Here is a 17365-nt window from a genome sequence, read left to right as displayed (position 1 = left end):
AGAGCCTGGACAGGTGGCGGGCTCTCATCCCTACCATGTTCTTGAGGAGGTCAAACCACTCTAGACTCCAGGAATGTTGGGGGACCCCCCCAGTGGGGGGGGTCATTTTTGCACCCCACCCTCAAGGTCAGTGAATACTCTAGGCCCAGAGGTGCTGTCTTCTGGACCACACAGTTTTGTCAGAATATTTTCTCCTAAAAGGGCCAAATGGCCATAAATGTGACCCCGATGGCCTTGCTGAAGCCGTCCACACCTCTGAAATCGCCCACTGGCCTTCAGGAGTCAGGCTTTGCCAACTTTCACAGGATTTTCTCACCCCATCCCTTCAACATTTGTTGGAATTTTCTCTGCTTTACGCACAAGGCTGTGGGAGCCCCGAGGGAACACAGCTTGTCAAGGACGCTCAGCACTTGGAGCAGCCAAAGCCCGATGCCACAAAGCCCCATAGGTGCCATCCCCCCTGACCAGGTGCCCCCCCTGACCAGGTGCTCCACCTGCCAATGTGCTTTTTCCTTGGCTTCCAGCGTGGCCTGGGTGTCTTAACAGAAAACCACTGAGCTCTGTGGCGGACATCCCAACCGCCATCAGGAACGCCTGCTCAGTGGGGATGGCACCTACGGGGACCTTGAGACATCAGGCTTTTCTAGTCTTTACTAGAGGGAGGTGATGCCCATTTCCCCACAGGACCCCTTCCCTGCTGACAGGAGGGCAGCTTCAGGCTCTGTTCCTCCACCGCACATACCTTGAAATGCACTTCCGACTCCTCTTCCTGAGTAGAGCTGGAGGGAGATGGGGTCGCTGACTTGCTCCCCGGCGGTGATGGGGAGCTGTGGGCGATGCTGCTCCGGATGCCCATCTGCGAGATGAGCTGGGACTGGCTGAGGGCACTCATGTGGCTGGCCAGCATTGCCGGGCGACCCAGCAGGGGCCCGGGCCGGCCCGAGTCATAGGCAGCCACTTCCGAGTGGACCATCTCCTGGATCTAAGAGAGGAGGACAGGAGGGTTGAGTTAGGAAGGATCTGTCTTGCCACTCCATCACATCTGTGCTAGTGGACTTGGAGGAGGGAATGCAGAGAAGTGATGGGTGCGGCTCCTGCTCCGATCCCTGACAGGTGAATCTCAAGATGGAGCCTCATGCTACTTGGACCTCTGTATGATTAAGTGCACTTTTGGGAAACCGGCAGCTCCGTGGCTGTGTGCCATTCTACTGACATTCACCTTGGACAGACGCTTTGCATTTCAGCCCCTGCCAGAGAGCTCAGTCCGGTTATGTTGGATCATTTGATGAGACTGAGTCTTCCCTCCTGGAATGCAATATGTCTCTGCATGAACTGAGCAGTCAGCATGATAGCGACGCACACAGATGCTGGACGCTAACTACATTTTGAATCCTAGTCCTGCCATTCTACCAGCTGGGTGACTTCGGCCAAGTTACCTAACCTCTTTGTGCCTCAGTTTCTTCATCTGTAAAATGTGGATATGAGCAAACCTACATTCTAGGGTTCTTAAAGATCAAATGTACCTGGCATACAGTAAGCCCTATATTGTATAAGCATGTGTTAAATACATTGAATAAATAAATTTCTTGATAAAGTTGAGTACTTTTCTTCCTACAGGTCAGCAATTTTGTTATTAACTTCATTCCCCATGATATTTTCTAACTGGTTACTTCTGGAAAGTTATTGGTTTTTACATATAAGCATTTCTCACACTAAACACGCATTGAGAATAGGACTTTGGACCTAAATATATGTCCACACCCTGTTGAGTGAAGCATACCTATTTGCATACTCTTACGATTTTTATTTCCTCTGCATCTGTGGTTATTTCCCCTTTCTAATTTCTAACAAACATCAAGTATCTGTTTTTCTCTCATTTTTTCTTCATTAGGAAAGCAAACAGGTTTTTAGTTTTATGTGGGTTTTTTCTTTTCTCCTCAAAAGAATCAAATGTCAAGTGTATCACTTCTGCTTCTCTGTTTTCTTTAAGATCTCATTTTGTCTTTAGCTATTCCTTCCTCCGCATTTTAAAGATTCATAATTGCTGCTTCCCCCTCAATTGAGTTGTATTTTATTTTTTAATTGACAAATGACAAATTGTATATATTTATATGTATGATATGTTTTGATGCATGTATACACTGTGAAATAATTAACATATTCATCACCTCACATAGCATTGCTTAGATGAGAACATTTAAAATCTACGTTCTTCTTTGATCCAAGAGTTGTTCAAGAAGAGTTCTGGAATACCATTTGACCCAGCAATCCCATTACTGGGTATATACCCAGAGGAATATAAATCATTCTATCATAAAGATACATGCACATGTGTGTTCACTGCAGCACTATTCACAATAGCAAAGACACGGAATCAGCCCAGATACCCATCAACGATAGACTGAAAGAAAATGTAGTACATATATACCATGAAGTACTATAGTCATAAAAAGGAATGAAATCATGTCCTCTGCAGGGACATGGATGGAGCTGGAAGCCATTATCCTCAGCAAACTAATGCAGGAACAGAAAACCAAACACCTCATGTTTTCACTTATAAGTGGAAGCCGAACAATGTGAACACTTAGACACAGGGAGGGGAACTACACACTGGGGCACGTTGAGGGGGCAAGGGGAGGGACAGCATCAAGAAAAATGCTAATGCATACTGGGTTTAGTACCTAGGTGATGAGTTGATAGGTACAGCAAACCACCGTGGCACACATTTACCTAGGTAACAAACCTGCACATCCTGCATATATACCCTGGAACTTAAATTTAAAAAGGCTAACAAAAAGAAGAGTTCTGGAAATTCTAAGTGGCTAATTTTCTTTTTCTTTTGGCTACAATTTCCAGTAACAAAAATTATCAAAGTATGGGGTCTGTACTATTTACAAGTTTGAGATTTTGTTAAGGTTTTCTTTGAGACCCAAATATGATTAGATTGTGTACATATTCCACAGTCCTTACAAAGAATAGGCTATGTTTGCAGATGAATACAGCAGTATATTTTTCCTTTCCATCAGTGATTATTCTTTAGATTCCTTACCTTTTTGGCTCTTTAATCTTACACAGGCTTGTCCAGATTGCCTGCAATTTTTCTGTTTCCATAAAAAAATCTCCTTTTAATGCTTAAAGTGTTTGTTTTGGGAATTTGATGTCGGTTTTGTTTTGAGACAGAGTTGTGCTGCATCGCGCAGGCTGGAGTGCAGTGGCGCGATCTTGGCTCACTGCAACCTCTGCCTCCCAGGTTCAAGCGATTCTCCTGCCTCAGCCTCCCAGGTAGCTGGGACAACAGGTGGCACCATCATGCCTGGCTAATTTTTGTATTTTTAGTAGGGAGAGACGGGGTTTCGCCATATTGGCCAGGCTTGTCTCAAACTCCTGACCTCAAGTGATCTGCCCACCTCGGCCCCGCAAAGTGCTGGGATTATAGGCATGAGCCACCACACCCGGCCCTGATATTGGTTTTTATTACAAAAAGAAGACAGACGACAATTGTATCTTCATTATGGATTAAACTCTTTATTAAGTATCTTTTTTGTCTCATTTTTTTTTTTGCCTTGAATTCAGTGGAGTCTGATATGAATAATGCTGTCCTTGCCTGTATGTTTGTTTGAATGTGTCTGGCATGTATTTTATTACAAATCTCTTAGTTTTTATTTTTTAGGGTTACTTTTGTCAAATGTTTTTGTTATGATCAGCTTTAGAAAATGAACTCTTCCCTTATGCCCTGGAACAGTATAGATAACATATAAATTACATTTTCCTTAGAGAATGAAAGAGCTTAAACAGAAAACCATCTGAGGCCCAGTGCTTTTTGTTTTCACAATATCCTTCATGGCTAATAGGTCTATTTCAGTTTCCATTTTCTCTCGAGTCAGTTCTGGTAAATTATATATATAATATAAATTCATTTTATCCAGATACTAACATGTACTAGCATATAACTGGATAATATATTTTAAAATATACTCTGTGGTTTTCATCAGTTCCCATTCAAAATTGTAATATTGTGAATACACATTGCTTTTTAAAATTTTCCTTCTCAAAATTTATTTTATTTATTTTTTTGTGACGGAGTCTTGCTCTGTTGCCCACACTGGAGTGCAGTGATGCTATCTTGGCTCACCACAACCTCTGCCTCCACCTCCAGGGTTCAAGCAATTTTCCTGCCTCAGCCTCCTGAGTAGCTGGAATTACAGGTGCATGTCATCACACCCGGCTACTTTTTGTATTTTTAGTAGAGATGGGTTTTTGCCATGTTGGCCAAGCTGGTCTCAAACTCCTGACCTCAAGTGATCCACCCGTCTCAGCCTCCCAACATGCTGAGATTACAGGCATGAGCCACCGCACCCGGCCAAAAGTTTATATATTTCAACTGTCTAGCCAAAGAACCAGCTCTTATATTTTAAAAAAATTTGACAACTTTCATGATAATTCATTAAATTCTGCTTTCTTCTCTATTAATGTTGACTTGAGGTATCATATGTTGTTTTTTTACATAGGTTTTCAAATTAAGCTATTTTCACATTTTCTTTTTTAGTAATAGAAACATCTAGGGCAGAAGTTGAGATGAGCAATTTTACCATGCAGGGGGGCATTTCTCTGAAGACATTTTTGGTTCTGACAACTGGAGGGTGGGAAGCTACTGGCATCTGCTGGGTAGTGGCCAGGGATGTCCCCACTAAACAAAGAATTATGCATCCCAAAATGTCAATAGTGCTGAGGTTGAGAAACTCTGCTCTGTAACTATGATTTTTCTCCCAGGGAGAATTTTAGCTACATCATATAAGTATTTTTAAAATATTCTACATTGATGATTTTATTTTCTCTCTTACCCTAAAGTTATTTGGAAGAGTGTTTTTATTTAATGTATCCTTTGTTATCAAGATCAGAGACCATGACTCCCAGAATTTTATCTTTTTGGAAAGTACTGAGGTTTTTGTTATAGCTTAGGATGTGATCAATTTGTTTTTCCTTTTTAAAAACTTTTAGGTTCAGGGGTATATGTGGAGGTTTGTTATACAGACAAATTGCATGTCACAGGGGTTTGGTATACAGACTATTTTGTCAACAAAGTATGATCAATTTTTGCAAAACTGTTCATGTATATTGGAAATAATACTGTATATTGTACAAATTTCTCCATATGTCTATTCAATAAACAGTTTTGACTGCTTTAGGTGTAAAATCTCAAAAGAATTGGCTTATTTCACTTAGCTTAAGGTACTCAAGGTTCATCCATGTGGCAGCTGAATCAGAACTTTCTTCCCTTTTTAAGGCTGAGCAATACACCCTTGTATGTATAGACTACATTTTGCTTATCCATTCATCTGCTGGCAGGCAGTTTGTTGGGCATTATGAATAATGCTGCTAGGAACGTGGGTGCACAAGTATCTCGTGGAGACTCTGCTTTCAATTCTCTTGAGTAGACACCCAGAATTCCAATTGCCATATCATATAGTAATTCTGTTTTTTAATTTTTAAGAAACCACCATACTGTTTTCCACAGTGGCTATATCACTTCAATTCCCACCAGCAACACACAAGGGTTCCACTTGCGGTTTCTACGCATCCACGCCACTCGTTTCTCTCTCTCCCTCTTTTCAGTAGAAGCCATCCTAATAGGTGTGAGGTAGAGTGAAACCCACTCTTGTCCATAAAAATGCAAATAAATTTTGTCTGGTAGGGATATAATTGATCCCACCCTGTAAAAAGGATGATTCCAAACATTACGTTTGGTTGCTCTATAGCCATTAAGCAGTTTTGCATTTCTTTTTTTTTTTTTTATGCTTTAAGTTCTAGGGTACATGTGCACAACATGCAGGTTTGTTACATATGTATACATGTGCCTTGTTGGTGTGCCGCACCCATTAACTCATCATTTACATTAGGTATATCTCCTAATGCTATCCCTCCCCACAACCCCCCCCCAACAACAGGCTCCAGTGTGTGATGTTCCCCTTCCCGTGTCCAAGTGTTCTCATTGTTCAATTCCCACCTATGAGTAAGAACATGTGGTGTTTGGTTTTTTGTTCTTGTGATAGTTTGCCGAGAATGATGGTTTCCAGCTTCATCCACGTCCCTACAAAGGACATGAACTCATCCTTTTTTATGGCCGCATAGTATTCCATGGTGTATATGTGCCACATTTTCTTAATCCAGTCTATCATTGATGGACATTTGGGTTGGTTCCAAGTCTTTGCTATTGTGAATAGTGCCGCAGTAAACATACGTGTGCATGTGTCTTTATAGCAGCATGATTTATAATCCTTTGGGTATATACCCAGTAATGGGATGGCTGGGTCCATTTCTTAGAAAATTTATTTCACCATTCCTGTTTGCCTATATATGTGTCTATTCTTCAGATTCACCTTTGAACCTGTTGTCATATCTTACTGGATTCCTCATTAATCATGACTTAAATAAATTTTTGGCATGCTTTCATCTTATATTTGTATGAGAGTTATGATGTTACCTTTAGAAAGTTATGCATTACAACAAAGATGATCATTATGGCATTTAATTCCAAAAAAACTGGAAATAATATAAACATTCACTAACTGGGAGATGGCGAAAATCTGTGGTGTATTCACATAATGGAATTCTGTAGAGGGTTAACCTGACCAACGTGGACCTACAGCTGCCAATGCAGATGAACTCAAAGACAATAACCAGTGAAGAGAGTTTCAGAAGGACACATATAGTATAATGCCTTTATGAACATGTTTAAAATATAAAACATCACTGTCAGGTGTTCAAGGATATATGAAAATGTAGTAAAAGCATAAAAACACTCACTGCAGAATAGTGGTTATTTCTTTCTGAGAACAGAGAGGTACAAAGGGACCTTAACTTGTACCTGCGATATTTATTTCTTCAAAAGCAGATCCAAAGCAGCAGCAACAACAATATGGGCTCTTCCAAGCAATGTGTTAAACTTAAATGTGATGAGTTCTGGGAAGTCTGGAATGAGGGGAAATGGCTGGTACCTACATAACTTAATTGACCATATTAGGCACCCTGAAATGTCTGAAACAGGGTCAGCCTCATCCCCTCATCCCCAACCTGGACTCCAGACTCCCACATCCAATTCCCTGAGTGACATCTTCCCTCGGATGCCCCGCAAGCATATAAAACTTCAGATGCTGCAAATGGAGCTCCTCCTTCTCCTGAAAACTGTTCCTCCTCCAGTTTTACCAAAATAGTAAAATGGCACTGCTGTTCTTGCTGTCACCCAAGCCACAAACCTGAACAGAAACCCTGACTTCTCTCTTTCCCTTACAACCCCAGGCACTAGCCAGGACACGCCATTATTGGTTCCACCTCCATAATGAATCCTACGTCTTTCACACTCCTCACATCCCAAGCAATTAATATCTCTCTATATAAATAAGTCAGGCCAGGCTACTATCCTCCTTAAAATTCTTCATTGGCTTGTTGATCCTCTTAGAATAAAATCCGATCCCCCAAATAATAATGACAACAATAATAATGGCTTTTTTGAATCTCAAAGTTTCTTTGAAATAAAAACATTGCACTATGATGTTTTTAATGTGGGTAACAGATTTAATTTTGCTGATATTTGCTAGGTCCTTTGGAACATTTTCCACTTTCTTCAGATAAGTGATATTTTCTACAATTATTTGATTATTGCCTTTTTGCTAAGCTTCCTATTAAACACATTGAATCATCACGATCTTTTATCTTTTCAGTCATAATTTTGAGCCCTTTAACTTCTCCCTTGGAGTTTTGGGAGAAAACCTGGAGCTGATCATCTTCACTTATTTGGTTATAACCAGTGTTGCTCGCTGCTTTCAACAAACTTTTACATCCAGTGGTCACATATTGATATGGTTTCGCACTCAAATCTCATCTTGAATTGTGGCTTCCGTAATTCCCACATGTTGTGGGAGGGACCCAACGGGAGGTAATCGAATTACGGGAGTGGGTCTTTCCTGTGCTGTTCTTGTGATAGTGAATACGTCTCATGAGATCTGATGGTTTTATAAACGGGAGTTCCTCTGCACAAGCCCTCTTGTCTGCCGCCACGTAAGACGTGCCTTTGCTTCTCTTTTGCCTTCCGCCATGATTATGAGGCCTCCCCAGCCTTGTGGAACTGTGAGTCCATTAAATCTCTTTCCTTTATAAATTATCCAGTCTTGGGTATGTCTTTATTAGCAGCATGAGAACAGACTAATACACATGTTTTACCTGAAAGCAATCTTTCCTGATTGCAAATTCTTCTCATCACATGGATACACCGTATAATTGAAGTTTATTATGAATGTTTTTGCCTATTTTTTGGAGTAAGATTCTCAGAATGTGTGCTCTTTAGAACTACGGATTTTGTACAATTGTCCAGTGACTTTTCTTTATATCCTAATTCCTAGATTCGAGCCTGCACACTGCAAAAACAAATACTTGTTGGACCTATTTAATAAAATTAAAGCCACAACAGCAGAACTGGATGCGATTCAGGAAGGATGTCAAGTCTCTGTGGAGAAGCTTCATTCTTGCTATAGTTACAAATACATTCTCAATATATGGTTGGACCTTTCATGAGTCCATGCTTTGTGATGGACACAATGGCAAGCTTTGGGGATGAGAGCGCGCACTTCCCCAACCGCACTTCAGGGTCTCACAGTCAGAGAGACAGTTCCCTTCATAAAGACAGTACATGCCTGGCTATTCATAGATAAAAACCAGCAAAACATGGGGACAACCACTAAGCATCCCAGGTTTTCTAGGGCATTTAAAAAACTTTGTCCTAACTTCCCCACGGTGAAAGATATGCCTCTCATTTGAGGCCTGCTAGTTGAGGACGCCCGCTGTAGTGGACACTGTCGGTGCCGGACCCCGCCCCCTTTACCATGCTTCTGTACCCATTCCCCTGTGTGCTGGGAGCATCTGCACCTGCCCCCATCTCCAGAAAAGTGGCCAAATGGGAACTGCTCCTCTCAGGAGGCTATGATATCTTAACGCCAACAGCCCACCTTGCAGCAGACTTCACCACTGCTTGACTGGCACAGGGGTGCTAAAGGCCACCCTGCTGGCTGTGCATTGAAGCTGCGCTCCAGGGCTCCCTGTGGAATCAGGCTGAAGCGAGTCTCCAGCCGAGGCTACATCCATGCTCAGCCCCTTCCCTTGCAATCCCTGATTCCTGCAGCCCCTCCCTCAGTAAACAACCTTCACAAGAACCCCATCTCAGGCTCTGCTTCTAGACAGCCCCCACCTCCATCAGTTCAGCTCCTGTCTCCCGTCTCTGTTGGCTGCATCTCATCAATATCACTCCTCTCCCATCTTTTAAAATCTCTCTTAGCTCCAGGTCTCTTAAAAACTTCTGCCCCAACTTTCCTTCTTCTCCATGCAGCCAACTGTGCAAAGAATTGTCTCTCCTCACTGTCCTTGGGCCACTCCTCCCACCAGCGACTCACCTGGCATCTGTCCTCATTACTACCCATACCGTTGTAATCAGTGTCCTCACCACCATCCTCATCAGGAGGAAGAGAAAGAGGAAGAGGAGGAGAGATTTTTATTGAGCACTTAATATGTGCCAGACACTGTGCTGACAATGTCCACATATGACTCATTTAATCACAACTATACAGGAGGCGGAATATAATCATCCCCAGCAGAAAAAGCCAAGTCTCAGGCCAAGAGACTTGCCCATAATCACACAGCTACTAAAGGTGGAGTTGAGCTTCTCCAAAGTATCACCCTCCTCCCTAAGTTATGATGCCTTCCCCAAGACACTTCTCCATCCTCAACTCCTGGGCCTGCTGCCTCCCTTCCCAGCTCCCTTTCCTTTCTCCAGGGCCCGGTGCTTGACTGTCCAACCACCTCTCCAGCCAGTCCTTCCTGCTCTTCTTCAGCCCACCCACTAAACGCTGGTGTTCCTAAGGTTCTGACATTTCCTCCCATCTTACTTTCCCTCCAAGTAAGTCTGTGGCTCCTCCATAGACACCTACAGATAGGGGCATCCCCGTGATGATTCTAAAATTCCCAAGTTTCACCTAAAAACGTGTTCTGCTTAAAGCCAATTTCAGCCTTTAGAAGAAGAAAGTTGAGCTCACAAGAGAGGGACACAGAAGTGGTGAGACCCTGTCCATCCCTCCATGCATTCTAGAACACTCTACCAGCTCACGAGACCCCTACTCCAATCAGAACCCACACCCCGCTGCCCCAACACTTTTAGCAGCTAAGGCCTTTTGTCCTGATCAGCTGCAGCAGATGCAGCGGAGACCCTGCCCCCCGGCCCTCGGCCCACCTCGGGGGTCCCTACAGAGGGTTATTGTGCATGCGGACAGCTTCCCTCAGCACCCTGCCTGAGGGTGTTCTGTGCCCCAAACAGCCTGGAAGTGCTGACCAACTGGGGCCCCAGGAATGACCCTCAGCCAGTGAGGAACAGGAGTTTGTAGATGAAACCTCGACTTCCTCTCCCCTCAGTGGGACGATTCTGATTTGTGTCCTGGAAGACTTGACATCCTTCCCGGATCACATCCACAAGTCTCTCAGAGGGTCCACAGCAGGACCCCGTTCCTGTTGCCCACAGAGGTAACAACTCATGACTTTCTTTCCTTTCAATCTCACTTGCTTTTTCCCTCCAAGGGCTTCCTGGGTTCACCCCTGAGACAAACTACTTGCACCCAAACCTTTGTGTCAGGGTCTGTTTTCAGGGCTATCTCAAGCTATGCAGCTCTAGTCCCAGCCTCCAGCATGGCCTCCTGAGTCGAGGCACCATGCTGGCCCCTGCAGTGACCCTTCTGGAGCATGAAATGTTGCCTCGCTGCTCTCCATCTCTCAGCAGCTCCCGGGTGCCCACTTAGCAATGGCCTAGCCATGTAAAATGCCCCATGAGGATCTGTACAATCTCTCTCCTCCTGACCTCTCCAGCCCCTTCCCAGAGCTCCCTGGGGACATGTGGGCTTCTCTCTAGACTGGACACCTGCCCTCTGTGTCATCCTCCTTTATGGCTTACCTGAAATGTCACCTCCTCAGAGAAGCCTTTCCTCTCCTGCTCCATCCTCTGGCCTCACCCTCTTTCCAAGCCTCTCGCAGAGCTCTCCACGTTGCCTCCCGGCATCTGCTCAAGTGCGGAGACACCTGCCTCCCAGCACCAGGCAGAGGGCTGGGCAGGCAGCTGGCACTCATGAGATGTCTGGGAACCAAGTGAAGCCAGCCTCCTGCTTCCCTCTTGGAAACATATGGCCACGCTCCCGAGCCACATCTGCACCCGCCCCAGGAAGGAGGAGACACGGAGGCAGCAGGAACGAGGCGGCTGTGAACGTAATTAGGATCGCAGAGCTTAATAGCTTCGCAGGGCTGCAGGAACACAAGGGCGTTTTTCACAAATTCCCCATTTGCAGTCTCTATGGAGAGCAGCCCCATGTGCTTAGTGTAACCCCACACAGTGAGGAGAGAACAAGAAAAATCACACCTTCCTCCTTCCCGCCTTCTGCCGATTCACAGAGCTGGCAGCCACCCTGCGTCCTCCGAAGCCTGAATGAGCTGTCATTCAACACAGCCTCACACTCAGCCCAGGAAGGCGGAATTTTTTTTTTTCTTTTTTTCCACAATTAAATTTTTTTATTTTCTTCAGCCTGGAAAGGTGGAATTTTTTCCCCCACAATTAAATTTTTTTCTTTTCTTTTTATTGATAAGTCATAGTTCTATACATGCATAGGGTCCAATCTGATGTGCTGGCAGATGTATACAATGTAGAATCAATCTTCTGATGGCAACAAAGGCTGTGTTCAATTGTGCTCTTATTTAAGTCCCTGCTTCAGTTTGAGAGGGTTCAGAAACGTCTCCTTAATTCCTGGACTCTGTTGCCCAGGCTGGAGTGCAGTGGTGCAATGACAGCTCGCTGCAGCCTCCACCTCCCAGGCTCAGGCGATCCTCCCACCTCAGCCTCCCAAGTAGCTGGGACCACAGGTGGAGCCACGGAACCCAGCTAATTTTTTATATTTTTTGTAGATACAGGGTCTCTCTATGTTGCCCAGGCTGTTCTTGAACTCCTGGGCTCAAGCGATCCACCCTCCTCAGCTCCCCAAAGTGCTGGGATTATAGGTGTGAGCCACGGCACCCAGCACTTCTCATTAATTTCTGAGCACAATCAGAAATTAAAGCATAGCAAGAGTGACCTTTATTCCAGTTTTCAATAGGTTCCTCATCTCCATTTGAGACCACTGAACTTCATTGTCCATATCATTATCGGCATTTTGGTCAAAACCATTCAACAAGTCTCTAGGAACTTCCAAACTTGCCCACATCTTCCTGCCTTCTTCTGACCCCTCCAAACGGTTCCAACCTCTGCCTGTTACCCAGTTCCAAAGTTGATTCCACATTTTCTGGTATCTTTGTAGCATCGCCCCGTTACTGGTACCAATTTTCTGTATCAGTTCATTCTCATACTGCTATAAAGAACTACCTGACACTGAGTAATTTAAAAGAGTAGCACTTTCCAATAGATCCCAACGTCCTTGTTTTATAGAAAATGATAGCAATAATAATAATGATAATAATATCTAGTATTACAGTGAGTGAGGGCTCACTACACCCCAGGAACCATGCTAGAAGAGTCACCAACAAATCTTTGATGGAAGCACTCTTATCACCCCCATTTGACAATAAAGACACTGAAACCCAGAGAGGTTAAGTGATTTGCCTAAGATCACACAGCCAGAAAGTGGGAAAGCCAGAATTCTGCCTGTCTTCTGAGTCTGAGATGTTTTCCACTGTATCCATACAGATCTTAACAGCTTCAACATGGGGTAACAATGACCCTGCCCTCATGGGGCAGCTGTGAGGATCAAACAAAAAGGTAACTTTGTACAGAGGCAGACACCTAGTGTGTTCAAGACAAAAGTTTTCCTTTCTTCATCCCCTCATTAACTTGCTTAAGGTATGAGCTTGAACTGGACCTCAACTGGGCTAAGAAGAGGTGAGAAATGACTGGGCGCCATGGCTCATGCCTGTAATCCCAACACTTTGGGAGGCCAAGGTGGGTGGATCACCTGAGGTCAGGAGTTCAAGACCAGCCTGACCAACATGGTAAAACCCTGTCTCTACTAAAAATACAAAAATTAGCTGGGCATGGTGGTGGGCTCCTGTAATCCCAGCTACTCGGAGGCTGAGGCAGGAGAATTGCTTGAACCCGGGAGGTAGAGGTTGCAATGAGCTGCAATCGCACCATTGCACTCCAGCCTGGGCGACAGAGCGAGAATCCATCTCAAAAAAAAAAAAAGAGGTGAGAAACAATAGAAGGTTCTGAAATCTGAGAGGAGAGGGATGCCAGGAGGGAGGCTCCAAGGACACTAAAAATGACAGCACCCAGCCTGGCACAGGAGGGCACTTCACAAATATTTGCTATATTTGTCAGATCCAGGGGTTGGCAAACTCTGTAAAGGGTCAGACAGTAAATATTTTAGGCTTTGTGGGCCAGATGGTCTCTAATCACTACTCAACTCAATTCTGCTGCAGGAGCAGGAAAGCAGCCATAGATGAGAATGCAAATGAAGGGCTGTGGCTGTGTTCCAATAAAACCTTATTTACAAAAATGGGCAGAGGGCCTTTGGCCCAGGGCCACAGACTGGCAATCCTTCTGGTAGTGGAGTGTGGTAAGTAGAAGCAATGGTAGAAATGCTATCCTTTATGTGGCAGGTAGCATTTGCCAGACACTGACCTGTTGACCAGTTTCTTCTTACTCAGGCCTGCGAGAAAGGGGTGCTTATCATCGACATTTTACAGATGAGGAAACTGAGGCTCAGAATGAGAAGTCACGTGCCCAAGGTCATTTGGCTGTAGGCGGCACAGCTGGATTCACATGAACGTCTGTGTGGCTCCCAGGCCTGTGTCCACAGCCCTACCCCATTGCTGCACCCACTTGCCCAGCACAGCCTCAGTGAACACCTACTCAGTGTGCTCTCACTTGGCCAAGCCCTGTGCTGGCCACAAGCTGAGCTCTTGCTCTAACCTTGCATTGTAGCCTCTCTCTAAAATCAGTGCAGCTGTGACCCCTGCACGCCCCGATGGCCCCCTCAGGACCACAGGACTCAGTTCTCCAGCTGCCGGGCATATGGGCTTCTGACAGCTCGCAGCTGCAACCCTCTCCAGGAATTGCCTGTGGCTGATGGAGCTGCTTCCCCCATGGTTACAAGCCCTTCCAAGGGGTGGTCTACATTCACTGATGTGGGGGTTCAAAGGCCCAGCCCCGTTGACTCAATTTGGGACATCTCAGAAGGCGCATCCTAGCATTCCAGAGCTCACTGGATTGGCTGAAGCCTCTGTAGCAATGCACGTTGGTTCAAGTTCTCTCTCTGCCCCAGGCTGCTTCCTTTACTTCTCATGGGTGACGTTCCTGAGAGTGCTCCCCTAAAACTTGCTGTGCACAATCTCCATCTCGGAGTCTGTTTCCAGGGAACCTGACAGATGACAGCCACCTGGCTGGCCCATATTACCCCATTACCCAGTACATTCAAGCTCTCTGCATCTCCCTGGCATTGAGTAGGGTCCCAATGCCTGGGCAAGAACCAGCCTCTCCCCACGCATCAGCCACGTCTCCCTCCAGCCCTTCAGCAACCCTTGTTGAGCATGTCCAGTGCTGAGTGCAGATGCTGGGTTAGAGAACACATGGCTGACCAGAACACAGTCCCTCCTTCAAGAGGCCTTGTGTGGTGGTCGTGGGGGAACAGGAGTAAGACATGTGCAGCGACCTTCCCACCTAGTCTGCAGTAGGCGGCGGCCACCGAGAGGAAGTGGAGTCTGGCCTGACTCTTGCAGCTGCTCAGGAGTTAGCTGGTGAAGAAGGTGAGGGTGTCCAGGAAGAGGAAACAGCTTGTGCAAAGCCGTGGAGCTGACATGGACCTGGCAGGACCCAAGGTGGCTTCACTGAGGCTTCAGAGGCCAGCAGGGATGGACAGCAAAAGGCCTGAGAGCCAGAGTAGGGGAAGGCTCTCCCAGACCCATGGGGAGCCATCGAAGGGATTTCAGCAGGGGAGGACGTGTTCAGAATTGCCCAATGGAACCACTCTGGCTGCACATGGATGAGGCAGTTGAGAGAAGAGACAAGAGGTCCCAGAGAGCGGGCTGGTACGGTCTATGGCAGTGGCCAAATCTACCAGGTAGGTCCGAGAGGGACTGAGGAAGATTGATATTGATAGGTGATTGAGTGGAATGTGTGGGATGAGTAGTGGCTGAGTCAAGCAAGACTCTTGCGATGAAATGGTAATAAGGGGTGGCTATTGCAATTCTCTGAGGTGGAGACATAGAAGGAAGAGCAGGATTGGGCAGAGTGAAGGTGATGAGCACAGGCAGACATGTGTTAAGTTTTGGGAGCCAACAGGGTGTCTATGGAAGCTAACATGTTCACAGGGTCTGGGGATTAGGATGTAGACATCTTTTGGGGGGATTCTCATCCAGCCCACCACACTTGGATCAATGATGTGAGATGTCAAGACAAAGCTCCTGCATGCCAGTCCTGGAAGGAGAAGAAGAGGTCACAAGTCTGGAGTCCAGCCTGGAAGTCTAGATGTGGCAGAGAGGCCTGGACGGTGACAGAGACCCAGAAGTTGGCCACTGTTCTGTCCTCTGCCTCTGAGCTTCCTTGAGTCACTGCCTCGAGCCTCTTTCTCACATCCTCTGCAGGCCTCTGTCTTGAGCTGCCCTCCTCACAACTCTTTCTGTGGCCATTTCACTTCTCTAGACCTCCCAGAGCTCCAAGCTGCTCCTGGTACTCCATTCATTCATTCATTCAATAAACATTCCCTGAGGATTGTTATGTCTGAGACCCTGAGCCAGAAACACCCCATCTCAGGAGTACACATTCTGGTGGGGGAGGCAGAAATGAACCCACAATTTTAAACAGTGCAGCAACCCAGGTGTGCCTGGGGTCCTGTGGGGTGCCAGAGAAGGAGCCCCTCCAATACCTGGACAGCCAGGAAGCCTTTCCACAGGAAAAAAAAACTAAACTGACTCTTGAAGTCTGCAGAAGATAAGGAGGGTGCAGAGGGTGTACCAGGAGCAAGAACGGCACATGCAAAGGCACTGAGGCATGGGCCAGTGTGATGAGCTCTGCAAGCTGCCTGGAGCCTGGCAGGGCTGGAGTGATGGGTAGGGTGGGAGATAAGGATAAAGGGGTATCCAGAGGCTGGGACTTGGTGGAGGGTAAGCATGCTTGCAGATGCTAAGTGGATGGCCACAGGCAACAGGTCTGGGCACTGATAACTGACAAGAAGCCCTATGATCTGCAGCATATCTGCCTCCCCAGTGAAAGTCGACACATCTCAGTCCTCTGAGAAGGCAGCAGAGACTCTGTGTATTAGTTTCCTGTTGCTACTGTAATAAATTACCACAAACTTAATAAAAATTCCTTCCCTTGCAGGAGCAAGAACAGCACATGCACCTCCTGGAAGTCAGAAGTCCAAAATGAGTCTCACTGAACTAAAGTGAAGGTGTTGGCAGGGCTCGTTCTCTTTGGAGGCTCCAGGGGAGAAGCATTTCCATAATTTTTTTTTTTTTTTTTTGATGAACCGTATCCTCATGCCTTGGCTTGTGGCCCCACATCACATGACCTTTTTGCTCTCTGCTTCTGTGGTTTCATCAGCAGTGGTTCTGTCTGTTGGGCCCTCCCATCTCCCTCTTGTAAGTACTTCGGAAATTACATCATTGAGCTCACACAAATAAACCAGATCCATATGCCCATCACAAGATCTTTACCTTCATCACATCTGCAAAGCCCCTTTTGATATATAAGGTAACACAGTTACAGGCCCCAGGGATCAGGACATGGGCATCTGGTGGGGCATGATTCAGTTTACCGCAGCCCAGAATCAATGATGTGGGAAGTCACAACTAAAGCTCCCCCATGCGAGTCTTCCCAGGGGCACACTGCTCTCTGAGATGTCCTGGGGCTTCAAGTGTCAAATAATTGAAAACTATCTCCTTTTCAGAAAAAAAAAATCTAGCACAAAAGAGAGGAAAAGAGAACCAATAGGAAGCCTCCCCCGTGCCTGCCTCTGGCCCCGAAGCCTCGTCAGTACGTATTTCTAATACACTTTCATGCTTGGTGGGAGATCCTTCGCACGCTGACAAATTTCTCCTGAAATGTAGATGTCTTGTTCAGAATAATAGCTGTAGCGCACAGGTGCCCAGCTGCTATTGTAAAATCAGTAAGCATTTAATTGAAACAAACGACTATAATAATAGCATATTATCCCTGCAGGCCGAGTGCCATCACAGTTTTAATTATTGAGTTAAGAGTCAGACTAATTTATCCTTTAAGGCAACAGCCCCATTCCTGGTGATACTGATCATCGTGTTATGAATATGAAGCCGCCGGCGGAGAAGCAGAGAAATGAAA

At 45.7% G+C, this 17365-nt stretch overlaps 1 protein-coding gene across 7 annotated transcripts in view; it reads right to left on the bottom strand.

The window, feature by feature from the left end:
* Positions 1–17365, bottom strand: part of TOX2 (TOX high mobility group box family member 2) — a 154663-nt gene that overhangs the window by 17473 nt on the left and 119825 nt on the right. For all 7 annotated transcript variants that reach the window (XM_004062176.5, XM_055373012.2, XM_004062177.5 and 4 more), the window contains exon 4: positions 743–982. In XM_004062176.5, coding sequence (XP_004062224.4) covers positions 743–982 — 240 coding nt within the window. The remainder of the gene's footprint in view (positions 1–742; positions 983–17365) is intronic.

This window comes from Gorilla gorilla, chromosome 21, assembly GCF_029281585.2.
Source record: "Gorilla gorilla gorilla isolate KB3781 chromosome 21, NHGRI_mGorGor1-v2.1_pri, whole genome shotgun sequence".
Lineage (NCBI taxonomy): Eukaryota > Metazoa > Chordata > Mammalia > Primates > Hominidae > Gorilla > Gorilla gorilla.
Note: the sequence above shows the minus strand (reverse complement) of the source record. Positions and strands in the feature narration are given on the sequence as shown.